The 19,194-nt window shown below is 51.3% G+C and overlaps 1 protein-coding gene across 1 annotated transcript in view; it reads right to left on the minus strand.

The window, feature by feature from the left end:
- DNAH17 (dynein axonemal heavy chain 17) overlaps nucleotides 1-19,194 on the minus strand; it is a 150,898-nt gene that overhangs the window by 37,170 nt on the left and 94,534 nt on the right. Inside the window, exons 49-57 of the mRNA XM_016933024.4 lie at nucleotides 17,727-17,829; nucleotides 16,547-16,694; nucleotides 16,086-16,177; nucleotides 13,275-13,436; nucleotides 11,923-12,087; nucleotides 11,532-11,723; nucleotides 5,047-5,313; nucleotides 3,070-3,231; nucleotides 149-382 (exon numbers count right to left, since the gene is read on the minus strand). Coding sequence (XP_016788513.3) covers nucleotides 149-382; nucleotides 3,070-3,231; nucleotides 5,047-5,313; nucleotides 11,532-11,723; nucleotides 11,923-12,087; nucleotides 13,275-13,436; nucleotides 16,086-16,177; nucleotides 16,547-16,694; nucleotides 17,727-17,829 — 1,525 coding nt within the window. The remainder of the gene's footprint in view (nucleotides 1-148; nucleotides 383-3,069; nucleotides 3,232-5,046; nucleotides 5,314-11,531; nucleotides 11,724-11,922; nucleotides 12,088-13,274; nucleotides 13,437-16,085; nucleotides 16,178-16,546; nucleotides 16,695-17,726; nucleotides 17,830-19,194) is intronic.

Here is a 19,194-nt window from a genome sequence, read left to right on the forward strand (position 1 = left end):
TGCTTCTCAAAGGCAGGAAGCGTGCTCATCTTACTTTAGGCAGTGTGAGCCCTGGTGTGACCAGCCCATAGACGCCTGTGACAGTAGCGGCTCCTGCGAGGCCTCCAGGGGACGGCACAGGAGCTGGCAGCCAGCCCCACTCTCCTACCTGGGAAGCCGTGCTCTGCAGCTTCATCAGGCCGTTCTCCAGCCTCTCGATTTTGGCAACAAGTTCTGTTCTCTTCTTGGCCAGCAGGTTCTGGTACAGTTTGATCTGCTCCAGAAAGGTTTTGGGTGTGGTGTAGTTGTAGCGCCTCTCGGTAGCCAGGTACACCCTGGACATCTCGTTGACAGTGGTGTGCACGTAGGACATGAAGAAGCTGATAGAGGCCTTGACTTCCCACTACAAAGATGAGACAGCCAGTCATCCCTGGGACCCCATCCTGCAAATCAGCAAAGTGGGGCTCCCCGGACTCACCAGGGGCCCTGGACAAGGTGCCCTGAGACCGCTCTCAACCTCAGTATCTTCAACTGCCCAAAGGGGCTCCTGAGAGCAACAGATCCTGGGGCCCTTGTGGGCACTGCACCATGGAAGGGTTTAGCTCAGCGCACAGGACACAGCAGAGCTTATTATCATTATCTCTGACACACAGACCCATACATGCACACATGCATACACACACACGTATATGTGCACACACATTCACATACCTGTATCTATACACGTGCACATGCATTCACATACCTGCATATATACACGTGCAAACACATTCACATACCTGCATATATACACATGCACATGCATTCACATACCTGCATATATACACATGCAAACACATTCACATACCTGCATATATACACGTGCACATGCATTCACATACCTGCATATGTACACATGCAAACGCATTCACATACCTGCATATATACCCGTGCACACGCATTCACATACCTACATATATACACGTGCATACGCATTCACATACCTGCATATGTACACGTGCACACACATTCACATACCTGCATATGTACACGTGCACATGCATTCACATACCTGCATATATACAGATGCACACACATTCACATATCTGCATAGATACACGTGCACGTGCATTCACATACCTGCATATATACACATGCAAACGCATTCACATACCTGCACATATACACGTGCACATGCATTCACATACCTGCATATGTACACATGCAAACGCATTCACATACCTGCATATACACACGTGCACATGCATTCATATACCTGCATATGTACACGTGCACACGCATTCACACACCTGCATATATACCCGTGCACACGCATTCACATACCCGCATATATACCCGTGCACACGCATTCACATACCCGCATATATACACGTGCACACGCATTCACATACCTGCATATGTACACATGCAAACATATTCACATACCTGCATATGTACACATGCAAATGCATTCACATACCTGTATATATACACGTGCATATGCATTCACATACCTGCATATGTACACGTGCACATGCATTCACATACCTGCATATATACACATGCACACACATTCACATACCTGCCTATATGCACGTGCACATGCATTCACATACCTGCATACCTGAAAAAGTACAAGGCTGAGAATGTGTTTTCATAGCCCAGGTAATTCTGCAAATATTTATTGTTCATTACCAAGGCTGGATCCTGGGATTTAGAACTTCTTTCCCCAGCCCTCTGGGCCTGCCCACCTACCTGAACGCAGGCACTGGGAGCTTTGCCCCAGAAATTGTCTCAGCAATGTTAATTTTAATTCAGGACATTTTGAAAAGTAATGAATTCATCCAACACAGACATTTCAGGGTATATATATATATAGTGCTGGTGGTGGGGCCAATGCCTGTTTCTAGGAAGTCTCTGCCTTGGGAACTAGAAACCCAAATCTATGCTCCAAGGGACACCTTTGAACTGCCGAGTTCCTGGGAGTGGCCAGTCTCATAAATGAATGCTCTAAATGGCAAGTAGGCTCTTTTTCCCATCTTTAAAAACTAGGAAAAAGAGAAGCTAGTTTCAGGTTTATTCTGTCCTACTTAATAACTGGATATGTGTTCAAAAGAAACAAGAGATGGTAATAAAGGGAGGTTTATTCCAAGGGCTGCTCATCCCCCCTACTGAGTTGGTCAAAAGTGAGCCAGGGTTTACGGGTAATTTCCAGGCAAGGATTGAGCTCAAACAGTGAACATGGGCACCATCTTTCACTGTTTTTTGTGTTTTTGAGATGGAGTCTTGCTCTATTGCCCAGGCTGGAGTGCAGTGGCACAATCTTGGCTTACTGAAACTTCCGCCTCCCGGGTTCAAGCGATACTCCTGCCTTAGCCTCTGGAGTAGCTAGGATTACAGGCATGCACCACCACACCTGGCTAATTTTTTATATTTTTGGTAGAGATGGGCTTTCATCATGTTGGCCAGGCTGGTCTCAAACTCCTGACCTCAAGTGATCTGCCCGCTTTGGCCCCGCAAAGTGCTGGGATTATAGGCGTGAGCCACCACCCCCAGCCTTGGGCACCATCTTTCAATGAAAAGAGACTGCAAGAGAATGTCGGACCTGTCGTTTCCTCTGAGGTGCACAAGGCAAAGGTGTGTGCCCTTGTGTATGCTTATTCCAGCAAATACAGGCTCTCCAGCCAAGTGCTCGAGGCAAGGCAGAAAGCCTGAGTCGCCCGATCTGTCCGCACGCTGCGTGTCCTCAGCCTTCCTGAACTGGCCCTGGAGCCTTGGCCGCGCGGGGGCTGATTGGAAACCACCCCTCCCTGGCACAGGATTGCAGGACAATGAAACAAAAAAACCCAACAGCCCACCTCGGTTTACATTTCTGATGGTTCGTTCATCATGAATTTTTTAGCGCTAATTTGATTTTCAAAAATATTACATTAAAACCTCACTTATCTTGATGCCTGAGTTTCTGGCAGCCTCTTAAACGTTGAGCCCGAGGCGGACGCCTCACTTGGCTCACCCTAATCCCAGCGCCCTTTTCTCCCAGGGAGCCAGCCCTTGGACCTGTCCTTGTCCTCTGAGCTCTATGCTCAGGCAGAGGTGGCCTCAGTGACTCACCGGAATCCCCTCGGTCTCCTCCAGGAAGCGTGCGCTGACGGACACCAGCGCATCTTCCGGCCACTCATGGAACCAGTCGATGGCCGTGCAGTTGACCACAGCTGGGAACTTTCTGGCTCGTACCCGCAGCACGGAGCCCACAGGGGAGAAACACAGGATCACCTGGGTATGGGAGACACAGATGCGCTGCCCACTGGGACTGCAGTGCTGGGGCCTAATCCATCATTCTGCAGAAAGCTCTGCCAGAAAGCAACGCGCCCTGCCAGGCTCAGCCGCCCAGGGCCTGGGCAGCACAGTCCCGGTTCTGGGTTTGAAGGGCGGCCGCTGCATTGCCGTGGATAAATGCTCATCTGGCTTCATGCCTCTTGCTAGCAGTCCCAATCCCTCTGGAAGGGGCCCTTGCCTCTCTAAAAAGGGCTGGGCAAAGGAAGGAATGGGGAGTGGGCATCCACATTGGGCAGATGAGGCCCCAGAACGGGCCGGGCTCCAAGCCCTTCGGTTCAGCAGGAAGGGTCCCCGCAGGGCCCTGAGGGATAGTGGCTAATTCCCAGAAAGGGCAGGGAGTCCCTGGGACCCCAGCTGGAGAAGGTGCTGTGGAGACAGGCCTGGGGGGCTCTATGGCTAGATAAGGACCTCCCTTGTCATGGGTCTCAGCCTCCCAGCTGCCCTTGCTCTCTGGTCCCCTTTTGTGGCGTAGGTGTTGCACGGACACTGCCATTGAATGGGGTGGCTCACTGCTTGGCTGACTTTGCACCCCTCACTGAGTGATGACCTGAGGGTGTGGGACAGAGCCGGCACTGGCAGGGCACCAAAGAGGATCCAGAAGCAGGCAGCGCCCATCAGGGGACACCTTTGGCTCACAGATGACATTCACTAATTGGGCTATGCAGCCCGCAGAGGGGAGGGAGGGACCCTGCTCTGTTTGAGTCAAGCAGGGGAAAACGATGGCCGGCAGGTGCCCAGGAGAGCTATGGGGTTGGCACCCTGCAAAGGGCAGCACCACTGAACTCTGGAGAGGACAGGGCCAATAGGTCCAAGGGGTTCTCTGTCCTACTAGGGGAGTTTAGCCTGCTTACCCTAGAGGCGATGTTGAAAGTCAAGGTGTGGCCAGGCAGCACTTTGGGAGGCCGAGGCAGGTATGTCACCTGAGGTCAGGAGTTCGAGACCAGCCTGACCACCATGGTGAAACGCCGTCTCTACTAAAAATATAAAATTTAGCCAGGTGTGGTGGTGGGCACCTGTAATCCCAGCTACTCAGGAAGCTGAGGCTGGAGAATCATTTTAACCCAGGAGGCAGAGGTTGCAGTGAGCTAAGATCACGCCATTGCACTCCAGCCTGGGCGACAAGTGAAACTCCATCTCAAAAAAAAAAAAAAAAAAAAAAAAAAAGAGAGAGAGAGAGTCAAGGTGCATTTATCTACTTAAACTAGCTGTGTGTGGGGAGGGGGTCCACATAGAGTCGGTTGTCTGTCCACATCTGTGGATTTAACCAACCATGGACTGAAAATTATTTAAAAAATATATATATAACAATAAAAAATAATACAAATGAAAATATAGTATAACAACTATTTAAATAGCATTCTACATTATATTAGATATTATAAGTAATCTAGAGATGATTTAAAGTAGAGGGGAGCATCTTCAAAAATACGACACTGTTTTATATCGGGGCCTTGAGCATCCATCCCTCCGTGGATTCTGGTATCCGTGGGGGTCCTGGAATCCAACCTCCTCAGATACCAAAGGACGACTGTAAAACATTTCTTTTGGCCCCAAGATACCTCTAACGACCCACGTGAAAAAGTCTCCAGGCTCCGGTTCATCAGACAGCCCCACCCCTCACACTCTCCTAACAGGATTTCACATCCTATGAAAGATCAGTCCTCCTGCTCTATGCAGAGCAAAAACCCATACCCTGTAGGCCACGGGCACCAAGCTGGGCTCCTGAGGCCCTGCCGAAGATGGGAGCCCCACCTTGAGCTGTCTGCGCACTTTTTCGATGAAGAACTTCCAACATGTTTCCCGAGTGTCATTCATGCCAAGGGACTTGACTTGGGGTCGCATGGAGGAGATGATGTTCTCCACCTCGTCCTCCATAAACAGCCCGGGGATCTCTCCTGAGGCCAGCAGGTCATTGATCAGCACCAGAAACTGCTCCTCGGCCACCTGGGAGTCTGTCATCAGGAACACCGAGGGAATGTTCTTCACGGCAGCCTTTATGTACTGAGCAGCGAGGTCGATCTGGACGGAGTGAGGACACGCTTAGGGGCCTTGGTAAAAAGATGCTCAATTAGAGACATCCTCCACAACCACCCAGAGCACAGGGCCATTTTTTCTTTGAGACAGAGTCTCGCTCTGTAGCCCAGGCTGGAGTGCAATGGCGCAATCTCGGCTTACTGCAACCTCCGCCTCCTGGGTTCAAGCAATTCTCTTGCCTCAGCCTCCCAAGTAACTGGGATTATAGGCACACGCTGCCATGGGGACAACTTTCTTTTTTCTTTTTCTTTGAGACGGAGTCTCGCTCTGTCGCCCAGGCTGGAGTGCAGTGGCACGATCTCAGCTCACTGCAAGCTCCGCCTCCCGGGTTCACGCCATTCTCCTGCCTCAGCCTCCCGAGTAGCTGGGACTACAGGCACCCGCCACCACGCCTGGCTAATTTTTTGTATTTTTAGTAGAGACAGGGTTTCACTGTGTTAGCCAGGAGGGTCTCGATCTCTTGACCTTGTGATCCACCCGCCTCAGCCTCCCAAAGTGCTGGGATTACAGGTGTGAGCCACTGTGCCCGGCCCACACGGCCAACTTTCTAAGAAACATAAGCCAGGTGCGGTGGCTCATGCTTATAATTCTAGGGTTTTGGGAGGCCAAGGTGGGAGGATCGATTGAGGCCAGGAGCTCAAGACCAGCCTGAGCAACGTAGCAAGACCTTGTCCCTAAGGAAAAGAATAAAAGCAGGGTGCAGGAGACCCAAAACCTTGAACAGAGCACAGCCAGGTTCACAGCAGCCATCAGGACAACCCAAGTGTCCATTCATGCACAAACAGGTACATAAAACATGGTCCATCTGTGCAATGGAATATGATTTGGTCTTAAAAAGGGAGGAAATTCTGACACGTGCTATAGCACAGACAGACCTTCAGGACATGATGCTGAGTAAAGTAAGCCAGACACAAAAGGACAAATACCGTGTGATTCCACTTACATGAGGTCCCTAAAGTAGTCAAAGTCAGGGACAGAAAGAAGAATGGAGGTTGCCAGGGGCTGGGCTGGGGGAATGGGGAGTTGTTTAATGGAGACAGAGCTTCTGTTTGGGAAGATGAAAGGGTCCTGGAGAGGGACAGTGGTGATGGTCACACAACAGTGTGAATGTGCTTCATGCCACGGAACTAGATCTTAAAAGTGGTGAAAATGTCTTACTCTTCTTCTTCTTTTTATTTTTTTTGCGACAGAGTCTCACTCTGTTGCCCAGGCTGGAGTGCAGTGTCGCGATCTTGGCTCACTGCAACCTCCGCCTCCCGGGTTCAAGGAGTTCTCCTGCCTCAGCCTCCTGAGGGATTACAGGCATGTGCCACCATGCCCGGCTAATTTTTTGTATTTTTGGTAGAGACAGGGTTTTACCATGTTGGCCAGGATGGTCTTGAACTCCTGACCTCAAGTGATCTGCCCACCTTGGCCTCCCAAAGTGCTGGGATAACAGGCGTGAGCCACCGTGCCCAGCCGAAAATGTCTATTTGTCTTAGAAAAAAAAAAAAAACAGGCCGGGCACGGTGGCTCACACCTGTAATCCCAGCACTTTGGGAGGTCGAGGAGGGTGGATCACCTGAGGTTAGGAGTTGGAGACCACCTGGCCAACATGGTGAAACCCCATCTCTACAAAAAATACAACAATTAGCCAGGCGTGGTGGCACGCACCTGTAATCCCAGGTACTTGGGAAGCTGAGGCAGGAGAATCGCTTGAACCCAGGAGGTGGAGGTTGCAGTGAGCCGATATTGTGCCATTGCACTCCAGTCTGGGCAACAGAGTGAGACTCCGTTTCAAAGAAAAAAATAACAGTGAAAATGGTCAATTTTATACTATGTATATTTTACCACATATGCAAAAGGAAAGAAAAAAAATTTTAAATGGAGACCCTAAAAGAGGCCCTGAATAAATATACTGCAGGCTTGGACTGGGAGCCTTAACAGTCAACCGCCTTTCAGAGTCATCCACAGCAGGATTTAAGGACAGGGCGAGAAGATGATTTCATAGGAATTTTGCAAGAATAAATGAAAAGTTTTTTTTTAAGCATTTTACAGAGCAGTAGGAATAGCTCGTTATTTTTGAATATGCCATTTCCATGTATATATATGTTCAGAAATGCCTGCCAGTTTCATCCAAGTAGTGATGTGTATTTCCAGCGTTTTGGCGATTTGCTTATCTATAATATTTAATTTGAAAAACAAGACCTATGGGCTTCTGTACTTATTGAAGAGACTTTAAAAGTGTCCATATAGGCACCCCAGTGGCTGCTCCATCCTTCAGAAGCAAGTCCGACTCCCTGAAATCTCTCTGTTCAGAGAGAAACCTCACCAGGCCTCCTCTTTGGGAGTTGACCGGGGACAGAAGCCAGCCTCAAATCTCCTATCTCTTGACAAGCTAAGCAAAAGCAAGGGGAAGCTCTGAGCCTGGAAAAGCAGGTGGGCAGCAGGTGGGCCGCAGGTGGGACTTGAGCCAAGGCTACGTCCTTGGACCCTGCCTCGAGGCAAGGAGCGTAGTGTGAGAGCCAGCAATGACCTTGAGTCAAAGACGAATGACTCTTCTCATTTCACAGTGTAGCAAGGACATTGGGTGGAGACTGACCATACCAGAAATCTTTTCCTTTTTTGTTCTTTTTTCTGACTTTACTTTTTTAGAGATAGGGCCTCACTCTGTCGCCCAGGCTGGAGAGCAGTGGCATGATCATAGCTTATTGCAGCCTCGACCTCCTGGGCTCAAGGGATCCCTCCTGCCTTGGCCTCTCAAAGTGCTAGGATTACAGGCTTGAGCCACTGCTCCCGGCCTGTCTGGCTTTCACAGCCACACTGTCCCACGTGGAGTGGCCCTTACCCTGACCACTGTGACCGCTGGGCTGTCCCCACCTCAACCTTCCCCGCTCACTCTCTGGCACAGTCCCCTCTACTCCCATCCTCTTATGCTGCTGAGGCTGGCCCCCACATCTCTACCCGCATCCTGTCCCTGCACTTCCCAGCCCCATGTGTCCCGCTGTGCGATCGCGGCCTCATCCCCAGGTATCTCATCTCCTCCGGGCCTGGCCCCAGGGCAGTTCTCCCCCACCCTCCCTCCTATCTTGGTTGAGAACCCCATGGTGCTACTGAAGCTGGAGCTGCCTGCGTCCCTGTCATCACTGTCAGCCAAGGATGGCAATCGTCACCTGCATCTAGGCCCGTCTAGGGACCAGCCATTAATAAGGGGCACAGGCTTCCCTTTCTTTGGCCAAAACATCAGCAGCAGTGCCTTTGCTTGCCATAGCCAATGCCACTGGTAGTAGACAGGCAGGACACGGAGCCGAGATTTGGGAGTGGGGGTGTGTGAGACATTAGGGTTATGGAGTAGGGGTGCGAGGGTTAGGGTTAGGGAGTGGGGGTGCGAGGGTTAGGGTTAGGGAGTGGGGGTGCGAGGGTTAGGGAGTGGGGGTGCGAGGGTTAGGGAGTGGGGGTGCGAGGGTTAGGGTTAGGGAGTGGGGGTGCGAGGGTTAGGGTTAGGGAGTAGGGGTATGAGGGTTAGGGTTAGGGAGTGGGGGTGTGAGGGTTAGGGAGTAGGGGTGCGAGGGTTAGGGAGTGGGGGTGCGAGGGTTAGGGAGTGGGGGTGCGAGGGTTAGGGTTAGGGTTAGGATTTGGGAGTGGGGGGTGCGAGACACGCAGCAAGGCCTCCTCCCTGAGAATAACATGAGGCCAAGCCTCCACCCCACCCGATGGCTGCTTCTCACCCCTCCCCTCTCATTTGCAGGAAGCTGGTGGGGAGGCGGGGACCTGAGCCGCTGAGACCACGGCCCCTCATTCTGCTGACAGGCTTTCTTCATGGGGCAGCCCAGCTCTGGCTGCTGACTCAGGCTGGGGTGAAGGTTTCACAGAAATAAAAACTCCCCACCGCCTGGCCCCGGGGGCTGTGTGTGGGGTGTGGGGAGGGGAGCTGGCGTAGCACCTGAAGGTTTCGGATCCTGGACCCCAGCCGAGTCCCCGAGGTCACGCACGCTGTCTCGGCCGGCACAGCCCTCGCTGGCCCTGGTTTCCCCTCCCCCTCCGTTCTCCCTTCTCGTCGCACCTGCCCACTTTCAGCCTTTGTGGGAATCACAGAGCTTGTGCCCCAGCTCCACCCAGGTCACCCTTCAGCAGTTTCTGTGCTTTCAAACCATCCTTCCCGTGTCCTAGAACACTACCACATCCTGCCCGCTCTATCCCCTGATCAGACATCTTGATGGAGTCTCGTTTTCTTGGGACCAAGCCCAGGGCTTTTCACACGGCACACTGTCCTCCAGGGTCCATCCTCCACCCCTTTTCTGTGCACCCCTAGCCTCCAGCAGGTGCCACAGCTTCCAGGACCTACTTTATAATATTACATAATCACAAACATATATGTCACCCCAATAGGGGTGAGCCTATTACTATGGCAGCACCATTAGAATGATAATCATGTCGAATGGCTCAGGAGTCTGGATCCCCCAATACAATTCCGGAACTTATAGCCCTGTTTACCTCTGCCCTTAGTTCTGAATCCACAGAAGCGGCTTAAGAAATGACAGTGATGGCCGGGCGCAGTGGCTCATGCCTGTAATCCCAGCACTTTGGGAGGCCGAGGTGGGCAGATCACAAGGTCAGGAGATCAAGACCACAGTGAAACCCCGTTTCTACTAAAAATACAAAAAATTAGCCAGGCATGGTGGCGGGCGTCTGTAGTCCCAGCTACTCAGGAGGCTGAGGCAGGAGAATGGTGTGAACCCGGGAAGCGGAGCTTGCAGTGAGCTGAGATTGCGCCACTGCACTCCAGCTTGGGCGACAGAGTGAGACTCTGTCTCAGAAAAAAAAAAAAAGAAATGACAGCGATAGCAAAGCTGATTTGTGATGGGTGCAGGGGCAGTGAAATTCCATAGCCCAGATCACAGAGCCGCAGCGGCTGATGAATAAAATAGTACCGCTGAGGCTGAGGCTGAGGCTGAGCACCCACAATCAGCCCCGACAGGAAGGATCAGGGAGAAAATCCCCGCAGGGACGCAGAGCAAGGAAACGATGCCGTCATGAACGTAAACCAACATGATTTAGTTAATAGACTAGAGACTTCAATGGAGAAAGCTCAGTAAAACCATACGGCTCCAGGTTCAAATGACGCTTGAGTGGCCGCGGATACCAATGTGAACTAACTCCATCAGATGCGCTGAGAACCCATGACACACTACCGCTCATGGGTCCAGAGGACAGGGCTGTGTTCGGGAGTGCCCATCTGAGGAGTTCAAAAAAGAGCAGGCCGGCCCCTTTATACATGGAGTAGAATCTGCTGGGAAGACAGAGAACAGCCAGCCAGAAACTGGAGGCTCTCCCAGAGGTTGGCCGTCCCTGGCACAGCCTGCACTGCCCCTCCAGGGTCTCTGCCTGCAGACACCTCCCACCGCTCCCAGCATCACTGGCTCCAGGTCCGCCTGTTAAAGCCACCAGCCCAGCGACTGTCTGAGGGCCACGTACTGCGGGAGGGTCCCCTTAGGTTCCCCCTTGGGTCTGGCATCATCCTGGCCCCACAACAGCGGCCCCAGCACACAGAGAAGGCATGGCTGTATAGCACGGCCCAATCGATTTCAGGTCTAATCTCAAGCACGATGATTCCTTCTGAACTAATGGCACGCAGTTGCCTGGGAGAGCAGATTTTCAGGAACAAGAAATCAATAAAAACCCTCAGCAGTGTGTCTTGGGCATGGGAGACCTTATGTTTAGTCTAATGTTTATTTCATTCATTCCAAAAGCAGCCATTCAGCATCTCAGGCATGCAGTTAGACACCCAGTCATGGCTCTGAATTCTGTAATCTGGAGAGAATAGGGAACAATTTGGAACACTCAGTGACCAAGGGCAGGGATCCAACCTCTCTGCCTCTGCGATCTGGGTTGATTCTGTGGACTTGTGTCCATCGAGTAGTCGACAGACACACTCTTCACCTCAGTCACACGGACATGCACACTGGCTGGAAGGTTTCAGACCCTTCACCTCAGTCACACGGGCCGGAAGGTTTCACACTCTTCACCTCAGTCACACGGGCACGCACACTGGCTGGAAGGTTTTCTGGCCTCTGCTTTCTAAGATAAAGACCCTTTAGATCAGGACTATTGGTGATGCTCGGATTCCCTGTACTCGCTGGCTTCATTTTGGAAAAGGGAGTGAAGTTTTTCTCTACTCCCTGACCCTACCCCAAAAGGCAGCTTACTGAACAGTAAGCTCTCACCTTGAGGTCGGGGATCCCGTAGCCCTTCTTGAGGGTGATCTGAAACACGTCAAGCCCGCTGATGTACGCTGCCAGGCGGGAGAGGCTCTGTTTGCCGCTGCCGCCCACCCCCACCAGCAGGGCATTCCCCCGGGGAGACTCCAGGATGCGATTAATCCTGCAGATGTGAGCCATGGCGTCCTCAAACAGCACCTGCAGAAACCGGAGAGATCCCACAACATCCTGTAGCACCTGGAATCACCTCTGTCACCAGCACGGACTCTGCACACGCTGAGGTGTGCACTGTGCGCCACACGGCCCCACACAGTGCCACTCGGATGTCGATAATGCAACCGGAGAGGGTGACCCGGTCCAGGTCCCGTGCCCTTGCTATCAGCTCCAGCCTGCTCACCAAATTCATGACTGCATTAACTTCATTGTAGCTGCCCAGGACGTCCACGAGGAGCTTGTTCAGAGGAGCCATGTCGGTTACAGGAACGTATTTGGGATCGCCAATCCCTTGAGCAAAGTGGCAGAAGATATTTGGCTTGGCAAATAAGAGTTCATCACCAAGATCCTAGAAAAAAAAAAAAAGACGATACTTCCGGTTTTTGCCACCATGACCACACAGATAGTTAACAGCAATTCAGTACTTTGCCAAGGTGGCCTAGGAGGTCACCCCGGGGTACCAAGCCAAGTCTCCAGGGGCCCAAACCTGCTGCCGTGGGCCCAGCAAACCACTGGGGCAAAATTTCCTAGAGTGGGAGGGTCTGATCCCCACTGTATCAGAAATGAATTCATAGTCCAAAGAAATGATTCCGCCAAGAACACATGGGACACACCGGCGAGGCACACAGAGCCAAGCAGGGCCTTTCTCCACCCCAAGTGGACAGAGGGAGGTGACCACACCCTGATCTACCGAGCGCTCAATTCCTCCTCACTCGGACCCACAGCCACGTGCCGGAGTTATCGCGTGGAACCCTCGGACCCACAGCCACGTGCCGGAGTTATCGCGTGGAACCCTCGGACCCAGAGCCACGTGCCAGAGTTATCGTGTGGAACCCTCGGGTCCACAGCCACGTGCCGGAATTATCACGTGGAACCCTCGGATCCATAGCCACTTGTTGGAATTATCACGTGGAACCCTTGGATCCAAAGCCACGTGCCAGAATTATCGCGTGGAACCCTCGGATCCAAAGCCACGTGCCTGAATTATCGCGTGGAACCCTCGGACCCACAGCCACGTGCCGGAATTATTGTGTGGAACCCTCAGACCCACAGCCACTTGCTGGAATTATCGCATGGAACCCTCGGACCCACAGCCACTTGCTGGAATTATCGCGTGGAACCCTCGGGTCCACAGTCACGTGCTGGAATTATCACGTGGAACCCTCAGATCCACAGCCACGTGCTGGAGTTATCGCGTGGAACCCTCGGACCCACAGCCACGTGCCAGAGTTATCACGTGGAACCCTCGGATCCACCGCCACGTGCCGCAGTTATCACGTGGAACCCTCGGACCCACAGCCACGTGCCGGATATATTGCGTGGAACCCTCCGACCCACAGCCACGTGCCAGAGTTATTGTGTGGAACCCTCGGATCCACAGCCACTTGCTGGAATGATTGCGTGGAACCTAACACGGATCTTCCCACCCCCAACAAAGGGCCCTTCTGAGAGGGCTGCAGTTCTCATTGGCCGCTGACGATCCACCCTCCTGGAGCCATTCTGGGCTCGGCAGAGGGACTGGGCAGCTTGGCTTACATCAAAGAACTTCTTGGTGGAGGCCATGGTGACTCTGTGCAATGTTTCCTGGTCTTTTTCGTCAACCATTTTGTCACCATACACTCGTTCAGCCTCATGTAGCCAAAGGCGGACAAGGTCCAGTGGGGTTTTCAGAACTTCTGCTGTGGAAAATAAGAGTCCCTGCCCCAAACACGGGATGATCAGCACCATCAGCTGTTATGAAGGCGAGCCCAGTGCTGGACACAGATGACCCTGAGGAGCAGCCCCCTCCCCCGGGGCGAGGGGACCTGTTCAGCTGTTGGCACAGCATTCACTTGGGGCCAGGGAAGCCACTCATCACGGAGGTCCCACCAATCCCGGATGCCAGTGTGTGTGTGTCCTGAGAGATGTGGAGTTTTCCTCATAGGACAGGGTTGGAGCCTCATCCTCCAGAAGAGTGAATGGTGGAGGAGGGACAAGGGAGGCTAATTGCAAAGGAAAGCAGGTGACCGATGCCACAGGGCAGGTCACAGGCTTGGGTACCACAGCAAGCCTATCTGGTCCAGTCCTGGCTTGGCCATTTACTAAGCAAGCGACTCTAGGCAAGCTCGACAAGAGCTTATTGAGGGCCTGGAATTTCCCAGGCACAGCGATGATGCAACAGACCCTGACGCTGTGGAGTTGACATGCTAGCGGGGGAGGTGGCCAGGTACACAAAGAAATAAGGTAATTGCACACTATGGTGTGTGCTCTGAATGACAAACCCAGGGCAGTAAGACAGAGTGTGAGGGATGAGGAGTGGCCTCTGTGAGAGCGTGGCATTTGGGCTGATATTTTATTTTTTTTATTGATACTTTTTGATATGTAGTCTTCACTCTGTTGCCCAGGCTGGAGTGCAGTGGCACGATCTCAGCTCACTGCAACCTCTGCCTCCTGGGTTCAAGTGATTCTCACATCAGCCTCCCGAGTAGCTGGGACTACAGAGGCACGCTCCACCATGCCCAGCTAATTTTTGTATTTTTAGTAGAGACAGGGTTTCACCATGTTGGCCAGGCTGGTCTCGAACTCCTGACCTCGTGATCTGCCCGCCTTGGCCTCCCAAAGTTCTGGGATTACAGGCATGAGCCACTGCACCCAGCTGGGCTGATACTTTACGTGGGAGGAGGTGGGCATAACTTAGCCTCCCTCAGCCACAAACTCCTGCTCAGTAAAATGGGGATATAAGCACCAAACTTATGTGTTGTTGGAGGAGGAGAAAATGGGAATGTAAGGGGCCAAACCCAATCCCTGACTCAGAGTAAGCAGTCAGCAAAGGAGAGGAAATATTATTACCATCACCACCACCATCGCTATCATCACCACCATCATCATTACCACATCACCATCACCACCATCATCACCACCATCACCATTATCATCTCCACCATCACCACCACCATCACCACCATCACCACCATCACCACCATCACCACCACCACCACCACCACCATCACCATCTCCACCATCACCACTATCTCCACCATCACCACCACCACCACCACCACCACCACCACCACCACCACCATCACCATCTCCACCATCACCACCACCATCACCATTATCTCCACCACCATCACCACCACCACCACCACCATTATCATCTCCACCATCACCACCACCACCATCACCATCACCACCACCATCATCACCACCATCACCACCACCATCATCACCACCATCATCATCATCTCCACCATCACCACCACGTGGCATCATCACATCACCATCATCACCATTACCACCATAACATCACCATCATCACCATTATCACCATCATATCACCACCACCATCACTATCATCATAACTATTACCACCGCCACCATCATCACATCAGCATCACCACCATCATCACCACCATCACCATTATCACCACCACCATCACCACCACCATCATCACCACCACCACCATCACCACCATCATCACCATTATCATCTCCACCATCACCACCACCATCATCACCATTATCACCTTCACCATCACCACCACCATCACCACCATCACCACCACCATCACCACCATCATCATTATCTCCACCATCACCACCACGTGGCATCATCACATCACCATCATCACCATTACCACCATAACATCACCATCACCACCACCACCATCATCACCACATCACCATCACCACCATCATCACCACGATCACCATTATCATCTCCACCACCATCACCACAATCACATCACCACCACCACCACCATTATCACCATCACCACATCACCATCACCACCACCATCACTGCCACCACTATTATCATCAGCACCACCATCACTACCACTATCACCATCATCACCACCATCATTACCAACATTACCATCACCATCACTATTGCCATCATCACCATCATTATCACCACCACCATCACTATCATCACCACCATCATGACAATCACCATCATCATGGCCATCACCATTACCATCACCACCATCACTACCATCACCACCATTATCATTACCATCACTACCACCATCATCACAATTATTACCATCACCACCACTATTGCCATCATCACCACCATCATCACCATCACCACCATCACTATCATCATCACATCACCATCACTATCATCATAACCATCACTACCACCACCATCATATCACCATCATCACGACCATCACCATTACCACCATCACTACCACTGTCACCACCACCATTACCATCACCACCATCATTATCATCATTATCATTACCACCATCACCACCATCATCAGTCCACACCTCCCTGAGAGCTGTGATGAGGAAAGCACCTGTGGATCAGGCACTGGGCCGTAAGGCAGGCATGACATAAAGCTACAAGAGCAGTACCTGGAAAATATTGGAGAGGTCCCTGAGGTTGAAGACATAATGAAACTTAATGGCCGTGGGAAGAAATGTTGCCGCGATTTTCTGATGCAAAGCTGTTAGAGGAAAAGGACGTGTCAATTCTCATGTACTCTTGCATGGCCCCAGGAAGTGCAAGCCTCAAGTTTCTAAAGCCAATGGACTACGAAATGGTGACAGCTGGAGTAAGAAATCTGCACAGCTCTTTGAAGTGGGAGGGAGTTTGCTGTTCTCCTTAAATCATTTGTGTATAGAATTTCCTAGCCTCTACCTCCCCATGAAGCAATTGTATTTCACAATTTCTCCTATCAAAACATAGCATCGTTTTTAAGATACTGATTTAGAATTATAAATAAAATATTTATCAAGGGAAAATGTGAAGAACCATCAGCCCACAGAGCCATAGGTTTTACCGATGGGAGAGGGGATGAGGCCAGCCAGCTTACCCAGGGCCGCGGCCACCAGCTGGCTGCTTATCCTCTGGATAGCCATGGAGACCGAGCGGAAGGCCAGGTGCTGCGTCAGGATTGTGTTGTAGATGGTGGTGAGGGCCTCCTGGCCGGGGAAGCTCACAGCAAACACGCAGAAATGGCGCTACCCCGAAACAACCAAACACTCCCGTCAGCCAGCTCTTGGGGACCTGCCCGGGGCCAGGGCCACCTTCGCGGGAGAGTGGACCCTGTCCTCATGTCTAAGGTCTTTTGGGCATTGTCAGAACGGGCAGTTACCCTCCTTGTGCCTTGCACGTGGTAAAACTGCATTAAGTATCATTACACATGAAACAGACAAATTTACTTCATGCTCTCAAGAAGAATTTTGGCAAAGGCAAGAGATGGGCTCAGAGTACAGGCCTGGGTTTAAATCCAGATCTCTGTGTGTTTAGATAACTTAGAGGCAAAGTCTGTCTGGGTAAGGGCTACAGATAAAATACAGGATGCCCTGCTAAATCTGAATTTCAGATAAACAACAAGTACTTTTTTTTTTTTTTTTAAATAGTATGTCCCAGGCCAGGCATGGTGACTCGCACCTGTAATCCCAGCACTTTGGGAGGCCGAGGCGGGCAGATCACTTGAGGTCAGAAGTTCGAGACCAGCCTGGCCAATATGGTGAAACCGCGTCCCTACTAAAAATACAAAAATTAGCCAGGTGTGGTGGCGCACACCTGTAGTCTCAGCTACTTGGGAGGCTGAGGCAGGAGAATTGCTTAAACCCGGGAAGCGGAGGTTGCAGTGAGCTGAGATCACACCATTGCACTCCAGCCTGGGTGACAGAGTGAGACTCAGCCTCAAAACAAAAACAAACAAAACTACAAAAAAAGAACAATATGTCCCAAATATTGTATGTAACATACTTAGACTAAAAACATATTTATTTATCTGGAGTTTGGATTTAACTGCATTTTTATTTGCTAACTCTGCCAGTTGACCGGGTCACAGGGAAGGCTGGCTAGCTGCTCATCCTCTCCATGCCCTGGAATTTTCTGACGCATTCTGCAAAGTTGAGGAGTTCTCCAGAAAATGTCGGCCTGCAGCCCTAACACCCTAAACCAAAGCTTTTCCTCTCATTTTCCAGAAGCAAGCCTCAGACTCATGGCAGGTGACGGGGATGAGTATGGTTTCTGCTTACCTGAAGCCTGGAGTCGATGGTGAAGGATCCGGAAGTGGGGTTCATGCAGGCCACGTACTGACAATTATGGATGTCTTTTAACGTCAGCTTATGTCTGTCATACCTGAGGGGGGAAACCAGCATTCATGTTGTGCCCCTGGCCTGGAGGAGCCATCCCCTGCCCCCACTGTGCTCCCAAGAATGCCCTCCTTATTATTATTTTTTTTGAGACAGAGTCTCGCTCTGTTGCCCAGGCTGGAGTGCAGTGGCACAATCTCGGCTCACTGCAAGCTTCGCCTAATTTTTTGCATTTTTAGTAGAGACGGGGTTTACGTCGTGTTAGCCAGGATGGTCTCGATCTCCTAACCTCGTGATGCGCCCGCCTCAGCCTCCCAAAGTGCTGAGATTACAAGTGTGAGCCACCATGCCCGCCCCCCATCCCCTGGCTTTTTTTTTTTTTTGAGATGGAGTCTCACTCAGTCACTCAGGCTGGAGTGCAGTGGCATGATCTTGGCTCACTGCAACCTCCGCCTCCTGGGTTCGCCCCATTCTCCTGCCTCAGCCTCCCGAGTAGCTGGGACTACAGGTGCCCGCCACCATGCCCGGCTAATTTTTTTGTACTTTTAGTAGAGACTGGGTTTCACCATGTTAGCCAGGATGGTCTTGATCTCCTGACCTTGTGATCCGCCCGCCTCAGCCTCCCAAATGCTGGGATTACTCCATGTGGTTTTAAAAACCCTCCACAGATACTGATAATATGTGAAGCAGCTGCTGTGACTTCATGCTCTCCAGAGAAATTTTGAAACAAGAGGCAAAAGAGTGGCTCAGAGAGCAGGCTGGGGTTTATGGTCCAGCTCTTCCCCTGAGCAGTGCTGGGGCTCTGGGAAGTTGGTTAACATCTCTGTGCCTCAATATTCTCACCTGTGCAATGGGTCATTAGGAAGATAAAATGAGCTAACATATGAAAAAACACTGGGAAGAGTACCTGACATACAGTAAGTATGCAATAAATGTTCACCATCCCTGTTATCAGGATAATTATTAATGGCTGCTATTATTAAATAAGCTGAATAGGCCAGGCACAGAGGCTCGTGCCTGTAATCCTAGCACTTTGGGAGGCTGAGATGGGCAGATCACTTGAGGTCAGGAGATCAAGATCAGCCTGGCCAGCATAGTGAAACCCCATCTCTACTAAAAATACAAAAATTAGCCAGGCGTGGTGGCAGGCACCTGTAATCCCAGCTACTTGGGAGGCTGAGGCAGGAGAATTGCTTGAACCTGGGAGGTGGAGGTTGTAGTGAGCCAAGATCATGCTATTGCACTCCAGCCTGGGCAACAGAGCAAGATTTCATCTCAAAAATAAAATAAAATAAGCTGAATAATTTCCTTGATGTCACACTACACTAGTTACTTTTTTTTTTTTTTTTTTTTTTTTTTTTTCCCCCTGAGACAGGGTCTTGCTCTCTCACCCCGGCTGGAGTGCAGTGGT

The sequence above is a fragment of the Pan troglodytes genome, chromosome 19, assembly GCF_028858775.2.
Source record: "Pan troglodytes isolate AG18354 chromosome 19, NHGRI_mPanTro3-v2.0_pri, whole genome shotgun sequence".
Lineage (NCBI taxonomy): Eukaryota > Metazoa > Chordata > Mammalia > Primates > Hominidae > Pan > Pan troglodytes.